This window comes from Lepidochelys olivacea (assembly GCF_965140295.1).
Source record: "Lepidochelys olivacea isolate rLepOli2 genome assembly, chromosome: 1".
Lineage (NCBI taxonomy): Eukaryota > Metazoa > Chordata > Testudines > Cheloniidae > Lepidochelys > Lepidochelys olivacea.
The window spans coordinates 286,546,042-286,562,136 of NC_140411.1; the positions used below are offsets into that span (position 1 = coordinate 286,546,042).

The 16,095-nt window shown below is 41.4% G+C and overlaps 1 protein-coding gene across 4 annotated transcripts in view; it reads right to left on the minus strand.

The window, feature by feature from the left end:
• TPH2 (tryptophan hydroxylase 2) overlaps nucleotides 1-16,095 on the minus strand; it is a 96,384-nt gene that overhangs the window by 47,993 nt on the left and 32,296 nt on the right. For all 4 annotated transcript variants that reach the window (XM_084652300.1, XM_084652299.1, XM_084652301.1 and 1 more), the window contains one exon: nucleotides 12,142-12,268. In XM_084652300.1, the coding sequence (XP_084508426.1) occupies nucleotides 12,142-12,268 (127 nt within the window). The remainder of the gene's footprint in view (nucleotides 1-12,141; nucleotides 12,269-16,095) is intronic.

Below are 16,095 nucleotides of genomic sequence, written 5' to 3' on the forward strand. Positions count from 1 at the left end.
GAATTGAGGTTAAAGTTTCCCCTAGTCTCCTTGGAAGGCTATTCCATTGCCCAGCTTGTGTCACCATGAGGAAGATTCTGCAGAGTTACAAGAAGCAAGGTCACAACTACCAAAGGAAATGACAGAACCTCCTTACTTAGAGCTGGTCTTCACTACCTGGAGATCGACACTGCTGCAAACAATGCAGCAGGAATTGATTTATTTTAGTGGGTCTAGTGAAGACCCACTAAATCAATAGCAGAGCCCTCTCCGGTCAACCCTGGTACTTCAGCTCTCCGAGAAGAGTAAGGGAAGTTGACTGGAGACTATTTCCCATCGCCACAGTGCAGTGAAGACACTAGGGTAAGTTGACCTAAGCTACATCGACTTCAGCTATGTTATGGAGTAGCGTAGCTTAGGTCAACTTACCCCAGTAATGAAGACAAGCCATTCGTAAACAGAGAGCTTTCTGAATCACTGGCGTAAGTCAGCCCAAAGACAAAATTACTTCTGGCTGCGGAGCCCTTTAAAAATTATGCTTGGCTAATGTATAGCCAGAGCTCAAGCCTCTCTGTGATGGTATTTCAGGGTATGCATGTGATCCCCCTGATGTCATTCCCTGGGGCAGACTGTGACCCACCTAACTGCCAGACCAATTACCACCCACAGGAATTGCACTCTAGGGAACAGTGTCAGGAGAGTTACTGAGCCTGCTGAGTGCATCCCCTGACATATTAGCTGTGGGTTAATGGGATTCATGAACATCTGGCTTGGTCAGCAGAGAGAGGCTGAATTTACCTGCTAATGAGGAGAAACCACCTCCTCAGAATTGTGAGCAGCCTCCATGGACTGTGGTGCCTAGGAGGATTTTGGAATTTTTGCAGGCTCTGCAGCTGTGGAGGCAAAAACCAGGCAGAAGATAGCACAAAATAGTAAACAAGGGTACCTTTCACCCTGCCAAACCTCGCTGGGTTTTGTGCCCCATTTCAGGGGAAAACATTTAATGTTTTTGGTGGTGGTTTTCCTTTCCTAAATTAAACCTCAGTTTACAAAAAAATAATTTCCTAATACATTTAAATTAATTAGCCCTTTTAAAAATTAATGACTTTTTAAAAAAAGTTAAATCTACTGTATCTGTTTTCTAAGAGCTAATTCAAGAGCCAGAAAGTACATCCTTGTCTTTTTAAAAAAAAATCTCAGATTCCAAGGAGTTTTACTGTTGTAGTTAAACTTGGAAACTCCTGTTCTTTTTACCATTTTTATGTGAACATACGTGGACCCCAGAGACCTTCTGTGGCTCTTGATGCATGTGTCTGTCCTGCTTTGAGGGGGGGGGGGGGGAAGACATCAGTGCAAAGGTATCAGTTTCCAGCTGAAGAACAGACCAAGGGAGAATCATAACTTGGGGAATTTTAAGTGTCTATTAATTATGTTGCTAAAAACTATACCCAAACAAATGTTTTTCACAGTCCCTAAAAAAAAGTGTACATTGAGCATCTCTGAGCATGCTTTTCAGCAGTAAGGGCATTGACAAAAATCTGTCATAAATACAGATTAGCTGGGTGAGTCACTGTTGAGTTTCCTGCCAGAAGTTTGTAAACATATCATAGATTATCTGAATATACCCAACAAAGTGTGAGCAAGTGCTTGTCATTACAAAGATCACAGTAATCCACTGTGTTCCCCAAATGGCCTAAACAATATATAGTACCTAGGATCTAGTAATAGAGGCATAGTAAGCTACCCATATGAAAATAACACTGAAGTCATCACTAATCACACACAGACAGGTGGATAAGATCTGTCCTGTAATTTGCCCAAATTAACTGCGTAAGTATAACAAACTGTTTATAAACTGCAAACCCCCAAATTTGAAAGTTTAAGTGTCGGAAAATATAAAAAAGTGAGAAAGTAAAAATGGCTAATTATATCATTATGGTTTTTAACTAGAATTATTAGTGAATACAATCTTACTGGATGCCACAAGGATGCATTACAGCCAGTTATGCCTTCAGAGCAGTGTGCAAAGACCTGCTGGTTGCATCAATTTAATTAGTGGAGTAGTGGATTTCTCTTGTCCCAGATTATTCATAGAAGTTTGCTTTTCCTCTCACAGACTCTGCTGAATTAGTACTAACTGAAGCTAACAGAGTTGGTGGGTGGATAAGAACAATGGAAGAGAGAAAGAAGTGAACGAGGGGAAATCATGCATTGGCTAGAAAAAGAGAGAAAGATTTACACTATACCACCACTTCTCTATATCTAGTTCATTCACTGTAGAAACCCACATGCCTACAATGCTTTTTGGTAAGCAATGGATTAAAGTTGATAATGCAGGGTCAAATTCCATCCTCATATAAATGTACGGACTCACACAGACTGTTATGGGGCTGCACACATGGAAAAGAAAACAGAATTTGGCACAGAGGTCCAAACCCATTTAAGTCACTGGCAAAACACCCATTCATTTATGTGGTGTCAGAATTGGACCTGCTAAGTATGGTAGATCACCTAAAAAGATCTCAACTAAAAATCTGGAAGAGCACAGTTCATCCAGCACTTTGGTGCCATTTGATACGAAGATGACAACAGATATTAGAACCAGTTCAAAAGCTGTAGCACTAAGTAGTTAAGTATCAGACATAGTCAGCTCCTTACAGGTATCAACCATATTTTGTCTAACTTTTTTATTTTATCTACACATGCAAAGATGATGTCCAGCAACATACCGGCTGAGAGAATCAGTTTGGTACATTTTGTTGTGCTCAGTTTGGCTAGACAACAATTAAACAAATGCACAATTGTGAATACTAAAATGAGCACTTTTTCCTTTGAGCAATAAGATAAAACTCCTACTTACACAGCTGTGTAGAAACATAGATTTTCAGAATCTTTCCACAAAAAGATGACATTTGTGCTAATGTTAGTGGACACAACTAGGAATATTCCTTTTGGGAGCAATTACTTACTGAAAGATTCCAGACGTTAACAAAGCTAATGTGTGGTTTGCAGACCTTTCCTTTACCCTTTATTGACTCAGTCCATACCTTTAGAAAAAGTTGGAACAGAAATCCTTGGCACTGCTTTATGGATGAGCAGAGCAGGCCCAGGTAGCAGTAGTATGTATGAAAGGGTTTTATTTCCCAGGTGAGGTATAGATTTCCTGCAGATTGGCTAAAGTAGAACATCGAGAGGCACCTCTTTCGTTTAGGCAATCTTTTTAATAGTATGTATATGCAAGCATAGAAAAGGTAGGCTCAGAGCGGTTGTTGATATGGTTAATAAATGTTGCAGTATTAACCGTAAAGGGAGTCTGAGCTTCTATCTCCCTAAGCTCCAACTTTGCCTTATACCTACACACTGCTGGAGGAAGACTTCAATTATTTGCACTAATGACTCTAACTACCCTTGTGCGTAACTGAATCTTGCAGATTTAGCAAGTAAGTATACAAACACAGTAAAAAAGCACGTATGCTGCATCATAAAATGTACTTTGTTCACTTACACTGACATCTGTAGATTCAACTGATAATAATTTTTAATGTACTGTAGTATGTTACACAAATAAAGCCTTAGTGACTTAGACATCCATGGTACTGATTTGAACATGCACAATACTGTGACTAAATGCAAAATTTTAAAAAGTAGCAGTACATTTTCACAGAACTCGCTCTCTTTTTCAGTGTGTATGTGAAGGACAAGGAGAGTTAATGGGTTATCATCAATGTTGTGTTGACACCCTGCTCTACATCCTCCTCCTCATCAGGCCCAAGTGGAAGTATTTCTCTGCTCTCCCAGCAGCAGACAGACATAAAAATCTAGATGAAATGTAGCAGAGGCTGAAAAATTCAGGAGTGATTCTTGTTGACGGAGTGGGGGAGTGTTGTAAAGAAGAACTAGCCAGCCCTCAAATGAGGGTCTATCAATTGTTTCATATCTTAAATTCTTACTAGAATCCTCTTTGCTCCTGGATTACAAAAGAGCTGTTTTGACTGGATGATAGTCATAGATTAGCCTATAGACAGTCTTTTCTTTAATACAGGCCAGCCATGCCTCTGTTAGCTCAATACCAAATGACTGTAATACATTCTCCATAGAGAAGGAAGCTACAGCCAATGCAGTGTGACCAGCTTCCTAACTGGAATTGGTGAGGTCAGCATTCTGCACTGGTTGCATGTTCACTTTGGGGTCAAACTCCAGGAATTCACTGTGGTGTATAACAGTATCATGGTGTTTGCTTTAATGGCTATGGTTTACTCAAAAGCCTACTACTTCATGGCATGGCACATGAACTTTGCAGAAACTCTCAGAAGTCAGCCCCAAGGGTGAGCTCACAAAGACAGGGACAGTGATTCTGAAAATCACTCCTGCCAGAAATCCATCTGACCCAGAAACTGACCACTTTCAGACAACATGGCAAAATGAGCCTTGCTTCCACTAATGAGAGTTAGCTGCCGTTTCCCTGGACAAGTAATCTCATTGCTGGCATTTCCTCTTTTTAATTGTTGGCCTGATACATGTGTAAGATGGAGTATATGCCCCCTGCATTTGGTGAGCCTCTGCTGGTCTAAATTACACAAGGTCTACCCAGCTGATATGGTGATGTCTGTGATGAACAAACAACGTTGCAAAAATCTCCCTTTCCAAAACTGTGCAAGAAGGGGAATCCTGGTCTAGTGTTCAGAGCACTAGGCTGGGATCCAGGACACCTGGGTTCTAATCTCAGCTCTGCCACTGCCTTGCTGTGTGACCTCAGCCTTCCCTGTGCCCATTTCCCTTCCCACACTTTACTATCTAGACTGTTCACATCACGGTCTGTCTATTACTATGTGTTTATACAGTGCCTAGCACAATGGGGTCCCAAGTGCTACTGTAATACTACTATTAATAAGGCAGCGGCATGGAAGAGATCAGGCGCGAGTGCAGTTTTTAACCGTAAGGGTCAAATTCCACTCTGATATACTCTTGTGGTTCCCACTAACTTCAATCCCACGGATTTTTGTGGCTCATAGAACTACTAGGAGAGAATTTAACTCTGATGAATGTAGTTGAGTTTTTTAAATCTCTGCCATGGTGGGATCTTCATTTCAACCTTGCAGACAATAAATATATATAAATTTTAGAAACAGCAACAGATTTAGAACCCTTCAATTAATAAAACAGTTTTTTCTTTATGGAAGCCACTAACCCTCTAACTTATGTGATTTGTGTGTTTAGAACCTGGAATTTCTATAGACACGTGTGCAGTTGCTGCTCACTAGTGGCTCTTGCTGGGTGCCTTTCTTTCTACAGACTTCTATGGCGTTTACAAGAGACACTGTTCGTGCTTCTTTGCTAGCATGATTCCTGCTCTTTACACCTAAAAAGAAAATCAGTGAACAAAACCAAACCACAAATACTCCATCAAAATACATTAGCCCCCTCCTATCTAATCTGAACTTCAATCTACATCAGCTAACACCAATGCTGAAGCCGCCAATGTTCATTATTTATGCGCACACCTAAATTCTACAAATTCTCACAGAGCTACTTAGTTAGAGTATCTTTTATTACCACCACTCTGGCAGAGCACGCAGTCACTGTATTAGCTACTGAACTGCCAGCAAGGACGGCGATTGCAAAATCTGTACTTTCTTAATTATAAGAATGTTTCTCCTGAAAATAAGTAGTCATAACATTTAAATGTTCTGTCAAATCCACACCATTCTCTTATCTTGTAATGTCAAAATATATTACTTTTGTGATGTAAATTTGTACTTGTACTTCAATAATTCACTGGACAATTTTTATTATTTGACAAATTTTATTTCGGAACTATAAACACTGTCTAGACTATTATTACAATACACTGCTAAGTTTCCATGTAGCCTGTACATTTTCAGCCTTCTAAAGTTTTTTCTGCATTTTTAACTATTTAGGGCCTGATTTTCATAAACAGCATCGCATTTTTGCGGGAGCAATTTTATATCTACGACACCTCAAATTGTGACCCGCAACTAATTTTCAAGTAGTCCTCTTATACATCTACCTACCTGATTACAATGCCAAATCAATGCCTTCATCTTACAGTTGGATCCCTGCAACACCTACGTGAATTTGATTGCAGGCCTGGGGCCTAAGGAGCTAAACGTATAAATGATATCATGCACAAGATCAATCTATAAAATCTGTAATTATTTGTGGGTGCAGAATTGTGCCTGAAAACTGGAGGCCCATTCAGCAATCAGGCTGAACAATTGCTTAAGCACGTCACAGAAATCTTTACTGCTTACCTTCAAAACAATAAATAACTTTCTATTCCTTCTCTTACCTTTGAATGATATTTTAGAAAGCATAAATGCTTTATTTCCACGTGCAAAGTGTGACCTGCTAGGACTGACCTACTTAGCTTATAAACTACCTAAGCAGGAACCTTGTCTTTTTAAGTGTTTTTCAAAACACATTTACTCTGCACCCTATAAATAATAAAAACAGCAGCCGCAATGGCCCAATTCTCCACCACAGTTGCAAGGCTTGGCACAGGTGATTTCTCCACGTTGAATAATTTCTCTGTCTCCACCACAGAGCAGCAGAAGAGCTGCTCTGAAGCCCCTACTGCTGCCCAGAAGCTACAGGAACCCATTCCACAGGGATCCGTGACTGATAGAGCCACATAGCAATTGATCCACCAGGCTTGCCTCCTGCGTAGTATCCAGAAGCCATTTCTTCCCTCTCCAGCAGAACCACGCCAGTTCCACTGCACCGGGGGTCCTCTGTAGCCAGAGAAGAGAGCAGGATTTTGCTTTTTGAGATTATGGGATACCCCACTTCTAAACTCGGTACGAGTCAAATAAAATAAAATCTGGCTTGAACCCTCAACACAATTCATGATCAAAACCCAAACCACTTTGGAATTGGTTTGTTTACAGTAGCTCACTCTCTTGTTTGCAGCCTTAGCCTTTGTATCTCTCACTCTCCTTTCTTTTCCCAATTCTAAATGCATGATACTTCCTAATCAAAGCCCATTGCTGTACCCTACTCCTGTCCAGAATGAGGAATTTAGCGGGCTGGGCTGCCCAAAATTTTCTTTGAAGTGTAATATTCTCTACCACTTGCAATGAGAGTACCTTTGGCGTTCTTGCTATAGTATTTTTTCTAGTGTCTTGGTATGATTTTCTTAAATAACTGCGTCAGGATTAATTGCTTCTGACTCTCAAAGCTTGTTAGATATTGCCACTAAGCATTTGTTTCTCTGCCCATGCGTCTCTGAACTAGCGACCTTGATAAAGCTTTGTAAGGAGTGTAGCAATATTCTAATAACACAAAACTGATTCCTTGAAGCCACCAGGTCTTTTTCATTTGGTCTCGTTCTTTTCTGCTAGTTTATTTGCCTGTGCATACTTGAGGAAGGACTTTACATGACGTGCTGCAACTGATTTAGCTGAGAGACTTGCTGAAATGAGCCACCTGCAAATATTATTAACTCAGCAGGAATTCCAAAATGAGAAACCTGCACATTGCAATGTGCGATTAGATTGCTACTCCATGTGCTGTGCCACGGCTCACTTTAGAGAACAAGAGAAGTAACCCACTCATAAGGGGTTATCTTTCTCTTTTAATTCAAAGAGATCTGTGCAACTCTTGGGGTGACTGGGAATCTCATGTGGTTTCAGGAGTTCTTTTGTGTTCCATTTCTTATATCTATTGCAGATTTTACATTGGGATACATTTCCAAATAAATCCAGTTGGAAGCATTTATGCCTGGCCAGAACAGAATAGCTCAGGTGTGTTCTTGTACTTCTAAACCAGACAGGTATTGTGGATCATGCTTAGCATTTTCAGCCTCATGCTGTGTAGTATGATACCATGTCCGATGCAATGTATCCCATCATGTGTGGCAGTTTCCTCTCTACTGTCCTAATAAGTTTTTATCATTGGAGGTGCTTGGGCCTTTCCTTTTGTCCAAGTATCTAGAATCACGCTCTCTAGCCTTTATCAAGTTGGCTCATTATGGGTTTCTCATCTGAGCCTGTCAAATTTTGTTTGGCAGAGGAGTAGGTTTTGAGTCATATTTACTTCAAACTCTTCTTGCAACTCCCAGTTTCACTATTTACAGGTGTTTGTGGAAGCAAGATCTCTATAAGAAACAACTTCACTTATTCATTGTGTTGTACATTTTTACTGTGCTCATCCCTAGCAAAAAAAATTTCAGAGGAGCTTGCTTTCATTGATCAGTGGAGTTTTTTGAAGGCTGCAGCAGTCCCACAGGCCTATGGGAATTTTAGTTCATTGAATTAATTGTTTCATAATGAAAGAGACAGCTGCCCAGCTTTTAACCCTCTCTTAAAACTCAGAATGAATGAGAATCCTCCAAAATTGAGGTAACATGCCAGCTCCACCTACAGGCAGACATACTTCAGGCAGACACTATGCAAGCCCACCGAAAGAGCAGTTACAAGGCAACTCAGTCCTTATCTTCAACAGCCCCATTTTTCTTGTTCTGGTTATCTCCTTAGCTGATACAATGGGCAATTGTCCTGAATTAGGTGCCTCCTGTTCAGTCTGGACAAAAGAGCTAGGATGAAGCCAACAAATTCAAATAATATTGATCTTCAATGAGGAAAAGCAAATGGACTAACCCAACGGACCACTTAGTTTACCCTTACTAAGAGATTTCTGAATGTTCATTTTTTAATATGCATACATACAGTATTTTGTATATACATGTATATAACACACATATATAGACAAATAGTCTGCTTTAAAAAGACTGACTACATCACTGGCCTCATTTATTGTTCAGTGAAGAGTAAATCATTTACATTTATAACAACAAGCTTGAAATTAATTTATGAAACCTCATCACATTCAAATTCCTCCAGTTTCAGAAGCAATTCATTGCAGAAGTTTTCTGTACACAGACCAGCAAAAACAGGATAAATTGCTTGGTTTCCACTATGCTCTACTATCAAAATGTTAAAATAAATATTACAAAGGAAGAGAGAAAGGGGACACCAATTTTCACCTCTGGAGACTTCAAGGTTTAAATGCAGCTTCAAGTAAGAGACAACAGGAAAGAGTTTAATGGTGTCACTTAGTCTCTAATGGCCATGCCCTTAACTAGACAGATTTGTTGACAAACCTGGGGAAAAGGGGAGGCAATATCTGTATGCACTATTCCTGCTTTGGAATACTAACAGTTAACACTTTCCATCCAAAATAGAGAGAGAGAGTGTGAGACTGTGTGTGTAAAAATAAAAGTAAAATTAGGTCAGAAAACTGGAAACATGAAACTAACCACAGTGCTCCAAGCAGTAAAATAGTCTGTTTTAGTGGTTTGTATTTTTACGGTGCTTTGTGTGTTAGCCACTTGCTTTCTACACTGCTTCTCTCTTTGCGGAAAATGTATTGGTTTCCTCCCTCCCCAGAACTTCTTAAAGAGAAAATCCACTCTGAAAAATTACTGTAAAAAATGACCTTGTGGGCCTCTTTCGATATTTATTTTCTCTCAAGGATTCATAACACAAATATGCTCAGCTTACAGATAAAGAGGCTTTTTCTAGCAGCCAGAGCTTCAAATATCACCTGAGAGTTAAGCTGAGTTCTTGCCTTCTCATGCAGCACCACCACTAATAAAGGTTCAACAGAGAAACCACTGAATGCATCCGATGAAGTGAGCTGTAGCTCACGAAAGCTTATGCTCAAATAAATTTGTTACTCTAAGGTGCCACAAGTACTCCTTTTCTTTTTGCAAATACAGATTAATACGGCTGCTACTCCGACACCTGTCATTTTCACACTGACACCTATAAAACATAAGTCTTTAAAATATGCTCTCAGTCACACCAGTGCAGTGTCACTGACTTTAATGGGCATGCACGGGTGAGTAACTAACTGGAACTTAGTGAGCGATTCCGTTTATGTACAAGGAATAGAATCCTACTCACATTCTCTCAGTTGTGTTCGTGCTGCAGGATGAATGGGAGTTAAAAAAAAATCAAACTTATTTTTGCCTGTAATACACACACAGAGTAGATCTGCTGAGTAAGAAGGTGCCATTTTTACACAGTTGCTTTTCAGAGCGGAACCTCACTTTAAGTTCATGGAAACACCTATTAGGAAATCACCTGTAATAAACTTCCCCATTTCTGGTCTGAATTCCTGAGTTTTTTTTCTCTCTTCCTAAAGCCATTCTCCTTCTCAGTGATGTCTCAGTTGTTAATCTCATTATCTTTTGAAACAGGTCATGATAATGGGTTACTTGCTTCAGCACGTTACTCTAGGCACATTAGTATGCATGCTCTAGGTCAGTTCATCTGTTTCAGTATTTACTTTGAAGCTGCCTAGCTGGAATCTCATTCTGTTTTCTTAGATCTTTGGCTGATTGTCTGCAGCTCATTTTGTTTTCATATCTCATTTCCATCCCTGGTTAAACATAAAATGTTGTTGTAAAAGTCAATTAATAGCAACTTGGATGCCATTTAATGGATAAAATTAAAGCTGTTCCCTTTGCCTGCCCCCCCCACATGCTAACTGCTGAGAAGTGGTAAAAGACCCTATTCTTTTCACCTGCCCTCATGTAGACTCCCACATCCTGATCCTACATGTTATTAACGTGTGTGTGAAAGATTTTTCCCTGTATGGGAGATCACAAAGCAAATTTTAGGAGCTGCAGAGTGTGGTATTGGTCTTCTTGTTGCTGTGTCCTCATACTGCTTCCCACCACACCTGTACAGATGCGACTACTCGATCATGGCACTATGGCATGTCACTGGAAGAGCATTCTTGTTCAAGCAGCTGGTATCAGAGGAAATGGTTCATATTTTGAGGCTCTCTGCCACAGTCTTAGGTATTGATGTAGCCTCACTTAATGATCAAGCCTCTAGACTGGCCAACTCTAGTGTGGAGTCGATTAAGGCAACACCATATAATCAAGGGGTGATCTGCACTGGGTGATATGCACTCAACTAGTGGGAGCCGGAGCACATCATCTGCAGATTCGTTCTTTATTCTTGTTTGTCATAACTGAGCCCTTGGTGACAATCTTAGGAGTTTAACGATGGCAAGAAAACTTTGTTGTGACTTCAGTTGACTCAATATTGGTGTTATATCGTACTACCACTTTCCCATTTCTTATTACTGTGATGCTACAAAACAAAAGGAAGACATCAATGACCAGAACTTGCATCCAAGCCTGGACACCAAGAGTCCTCCTTGAGACTAGTGCTATCTGTTCTCTCCATAAACGTTGAAGGACTGACAGCTTCTAAAGAGGCAATGATTGCTAAATGGTATTGGTGATTCACTAGGCTCTCTTCCCCCTCACGTGTCATCTTTCACAAGAGGATTAAAGCCAAAGTCCTGATCTTTTGTGGCCATTAAAATCCCATTACATATCTCACAGGAATGCAGGTGTTATTTCCAGTTGTCTGGCTAAATTCTAACTTGGGCATTTACGTTCTGCCTATTTAAAAGTTCTCTTGTGGGTTCAACTGCATATGGAATTTTTAGATATTGGAAATATTCATGTTTGTTGAGTTATCTGAAGAATGTGGTTTACAAAATTTATAGTATTTGTTTTATAAGGATAGAAAATGAAGGGTACAATAAATTAAAACCAAACTATAAAATGTATCAAATCATCTCGTTATTAGACATGCCCTAGGGGGAGTATCAGCTAAACACATTCATTCTAAATTCATTAGTCCATCATATACTATATTATATTGCACACCTTCAAAACAGATCAGAAAGAGGGAGACAGACAGTGGTGCCACTAAGGGCCACATCAGCTCCCATATACAGACAGCTCCCATTTAGGAGAACTTAGAGCTGCACGCACAAACAAAGGAAGACATTTTCCCTAAAAATGTCTTAGTTGCTTTGTTTCCAGAACCTGGAACAGGAATAATCAATGTTAACTAAACGTTGAGATTAGGTGGTACAATATAGAAATATTAGTGTTACAAAGCATCCAGTGACCATATGCTTGTTCCCACTCCTATTAAAGACAATGGAAAAATATCAGTGACTTCAATAGGAGCCATATAAGGCCTTGTAATTGTAATACCACAGTCATCATCTGAAAACTGAAGAACACATTTTAGAAGCCATTAGACAACTCTTCATTTTAGTAACCAAAGAGAAACATAAGTCAGGGAAAAGATGCAGCGATTGACTCACAGTAGCTAGTTTCTGAACTTCTTCATCAGATGCTCCCAGTGAGGCCAGTCCTATTTCTTGTGAAAACTGGGCAAACTTGGGATCAGCAAGTAGAGGCACATGCCCCAGGAGTTCATGGCACGTATCTCTGACAGGAATTAGAAGGATAAGAGAATGTTACACATATAGAAATAGCATTAGCTAATATATTATCACTGAGAGCAGTTTGATACAAGCCATTCTATGCACAGTTACTGCCCCTCAAATGTATATGTACCATTAATATTTTACAGTTAAATATTTCTATTGCAGTACCAACACACTCAAATGTATACAACTCTATATAGATGAATGCATTTGCTTTTACAAATAAATTGACTACGTTATTCATTATATTACCATCGCACCTCAGAGCCCCAGTCATGGACCAGGTCCCCATTGTGCTAGGCACTGTACAAACAGAGAAAAGACATACCCCGCCCCAAAGAGTTTAAAATTTAAGTGTCGATTATCCCCACTTGCCCCTTAACCTCACCAATCGTTATATAGTTGTCAGTAAGGGTCTGAGCACTGTGTAACTCGGCCAAGAGGGCAGCAAAGACCTAACTGCCCAAAAGAAAAGAAAATCAAGCCCACTCACTGATACAATTTTCACCATTTCTCTCCAAGTGGAGTGAACCTGGCACTACAAAAATAAAAGAAGTCTCAACTCTCTTGGTTTCAAGCTCTCGAGCACTGTGTTTTGTTATCTGAGGTTGAAAAATATCGTTGTGAAATTGTCCAGTTTCTGTTTGTATCCTCTTGCTGGGCACAAGTGATTGAACATCCCCCCCGCCCCCCCCCGAGATCCCGTATTGAAGTTTAGACCATAAACATAATGGGCCAGATCTGCAGCCTGCTTTGTGCCACTAGTGGCATAAACCTATCTTAACTGGCCATTTGAGGATTCCCCACAGTTAGGGAATCTTCAGGTGGTACAGAACTGCCATCACAGCTCCCACCGCACCTCCTGTCTCAGCTGCTGCACAGGAGGTCCCTGCACCTAGATGATCCTCAGCTGCTGAAATAGCTTCAGGCTGCTCTGTTTTGTGATGGGAAATGTACTGGCACTGGGTTGGCTCTAGGATTAGGGGCTTAAAGACACTTTTGCGCCCTTCTTCAGTTTTGCACGGAGCACAGCTTAGCCAAAGCAGAGAATCTAGCCCGTTTCAAAAAAGCTTGGTATCTGCTCAGCCATGGATCTTTTGCAGTCCACAACTGGAAGCACAATATTAGTCACCACAAAACGCAGTCACATATTCACAAATAAAGAGAGTATGTACAGCATCTAAAAAAGCTCTTATACTGAACATTCTCATAACTGTGTATTTGTTTCCAACAAAATAATGGACCTGGTGTAGTAAAGTTCGATTTAAAATCTAATCTGACATTTCCTTTCCTTTTGTCTCTTTAAAAAGGTTTCTTTTTTTAGTGTAGCTGTAAAGAAATGTTTTAAAGGCAGTGAGAGAACGTCAGGTTTTTATTTTCTATCCAAAATCATCCCATTTGTCTTTTATAAGGTATGTTTTGTGCTGAATGACACAGAATCTGACATTTCAGATAAATCACAAAAAGAAAAAACAACTCTCTATTTAATTTAAAGGCTCCTATTCATAAGCACTATTCTTCACTCAGAAATATGTGGTGTCTGTCCCTAGGTAGAAAGTAGTTCCTGCTTTCACACAAAATAACGTTAACATTTTTGTTACTCTCTCCCCTCCCCCCCGCCGCACCTCCACCCCAAGAGTTCACTGATTCAGTTGCATTTTGTGGCCTGTTATCCCAGATGTCCTCAGTCATAACAGTGTAACGCAGTATTGGCTAGACAAGCTGTATTCACACTGCCCCACTCACTGTTGCTCCTAGTGAGACAATCATAGGTCTCTAGTTACATAATGCTATCCACGTACATGCCTGGCTAGTTATATGATACGAAAGAATTAGGCAATCTCACTTTCCTTATGTCTATTTTATCTGTATACACTTTCCTATGATAACAGGAAAATATGCCAGGGATATTACGAATATAGTTGCAGCTTTAATCCCCAACATTCATAGCCTGGTCTGAGCATTCACTGCTCGCAAAACCAGACTAGTGATGTCTCCTGGCCAACTGAACAATGTTCCAGAAAAGCCTTGCACTGAGTATTGCCTTGAAAAGTTACTTTCTTCTGAGCACTACAGCAATCTCTGCAGAAGAAACTGGCAAATTGGGGAGCTGAACATGAACTAATCTGATTTCTAGATTACCACCGGGTCAGGTGAACTCTATGCAGGGAATATGGATGCACTCAGTCCACAATGACAGCCCACCATTTCTCCTCTACAAATACAAAACACATATGATATAGCTGACCAAAAGCAGTAGGAGACATTGGAAGAGTTGTTACCCTAATGTAAACATGAGGTAAAGCAGAGATACACAATGAAGAGAATTCCAGGTCTGAGATGCACAGTTACTCATGCTTCCCCAATGGCAGAACATTCACTTCTTTAGCAATCCTAATCTCCCTCTGTTTCCTACGATATCCCAGGTCAGCATGATTAAAGCACCAAAGTCTGACCACCTCATTTCCCAGAAGACAGCTGCAGCATGAACAAGCGAACAATGAGGGATGGAAGAGGTAATGGAATACACAGAAGCAACCATCAGGATCAAGACCCTTACTATTTCTAGAGTCAGGAACAGACTATCAGATCCAGGGGGAGGCCATGAAAACAGCCAGAGGCACAAATGGACAGACCCAACAGGAATCTCTGAAACTCAATGTCCAGGAGAGAGCGCTTCAGAAGGAAAACAATATCCCACAGTACCTCTTATTGAAAAGAAGGACTTCAGTGCTAAGCTCCCTAGAAGGTCACCCGGCACCCATTTTTCCCCCTCAACTAATGCAAACTGCCTGCAAAGGATGCACCGATGCAACCCAATAGAGGTGATGCAACCATTTGCTGAAGCATTGTGTCCCAAAGTAAGTGCTGAACTAATTCCATCTAGGGGTCAAAGTGCTATGCCTTAAAGAAGGCTCCAAATCATCATAATCTCTCAAAGGTGCCAGTGAAGCAGAGCCCAAAAGCAATGCCTGCTCATTCTGAAGCTGTGAGGTACCAATCCTTGGCAGGGGGGCTGTGGTCATAGGCGCCGACTCCAGGGCTGGAGCACCCACAGGGAAAAAATTAGCTCTCCTCCCCGCTGCCCCACCTCCTCCTCCCCCCCAAGCGCGCCGCATCCCTGCTCCTCCATCTACCTTCCCGTCCGGCCGCCAAACAGCTGTTTGGGGTGGGGGGAGGAGCACGAACATGGCGCAACTCAGGGGAGGAAGCAGGGCCAGGGCAGAGACTTGGGGAAGGAGTTGGACTATTGGCAGGGAGGAGGTAGAGTTGGGGCAGGAACTTTGGGGAAAGGATTGGAATGGGGGTGGGAAGAGGCGGGGCCTCATGGAAGGGGTGGAGTGGGGGCAGGGCCAGGGCTGGAAGGGGGGTCAAGCACCCACATGAAAGAGGGGAAGTCGGTGCCTATGGCTGTGGCCATGCTGAGGCATCAAAATATAGGGTGAGCAGAATCCCATTTTTAACGGGGCAGTCCCGTATTTAAGCCCTCCTGCAGGTGTGCCAACGTTTTCTTAAAAACGGGCAAATTGTCTCGTATTTTCTGTTCCCACCCCCATCAGTTCTGGTGGGTCCTGCTGCTGGCTGGATCCCTGCTCTCCAGCCAGAAGCGTGGGGGGGGGGGTCCAATAGCTGACAATGGGGGGGAAGTGCAAGGCTGGTGGAGGGGAAAAGATTCAGAGCGCAGGGCCAGCCGCTCCCCCTGCTGGTCCTTTAGCACAGCCCATGCTGCGTGCTGGCTCTTGGCTAGCAGGGCCCTGCCCCCCGTCCCGTTTCCAGCTGGCACAGGCTGCATGCTGTGGTAGTTGGTGAGTGGTGGCCAGTTACGTG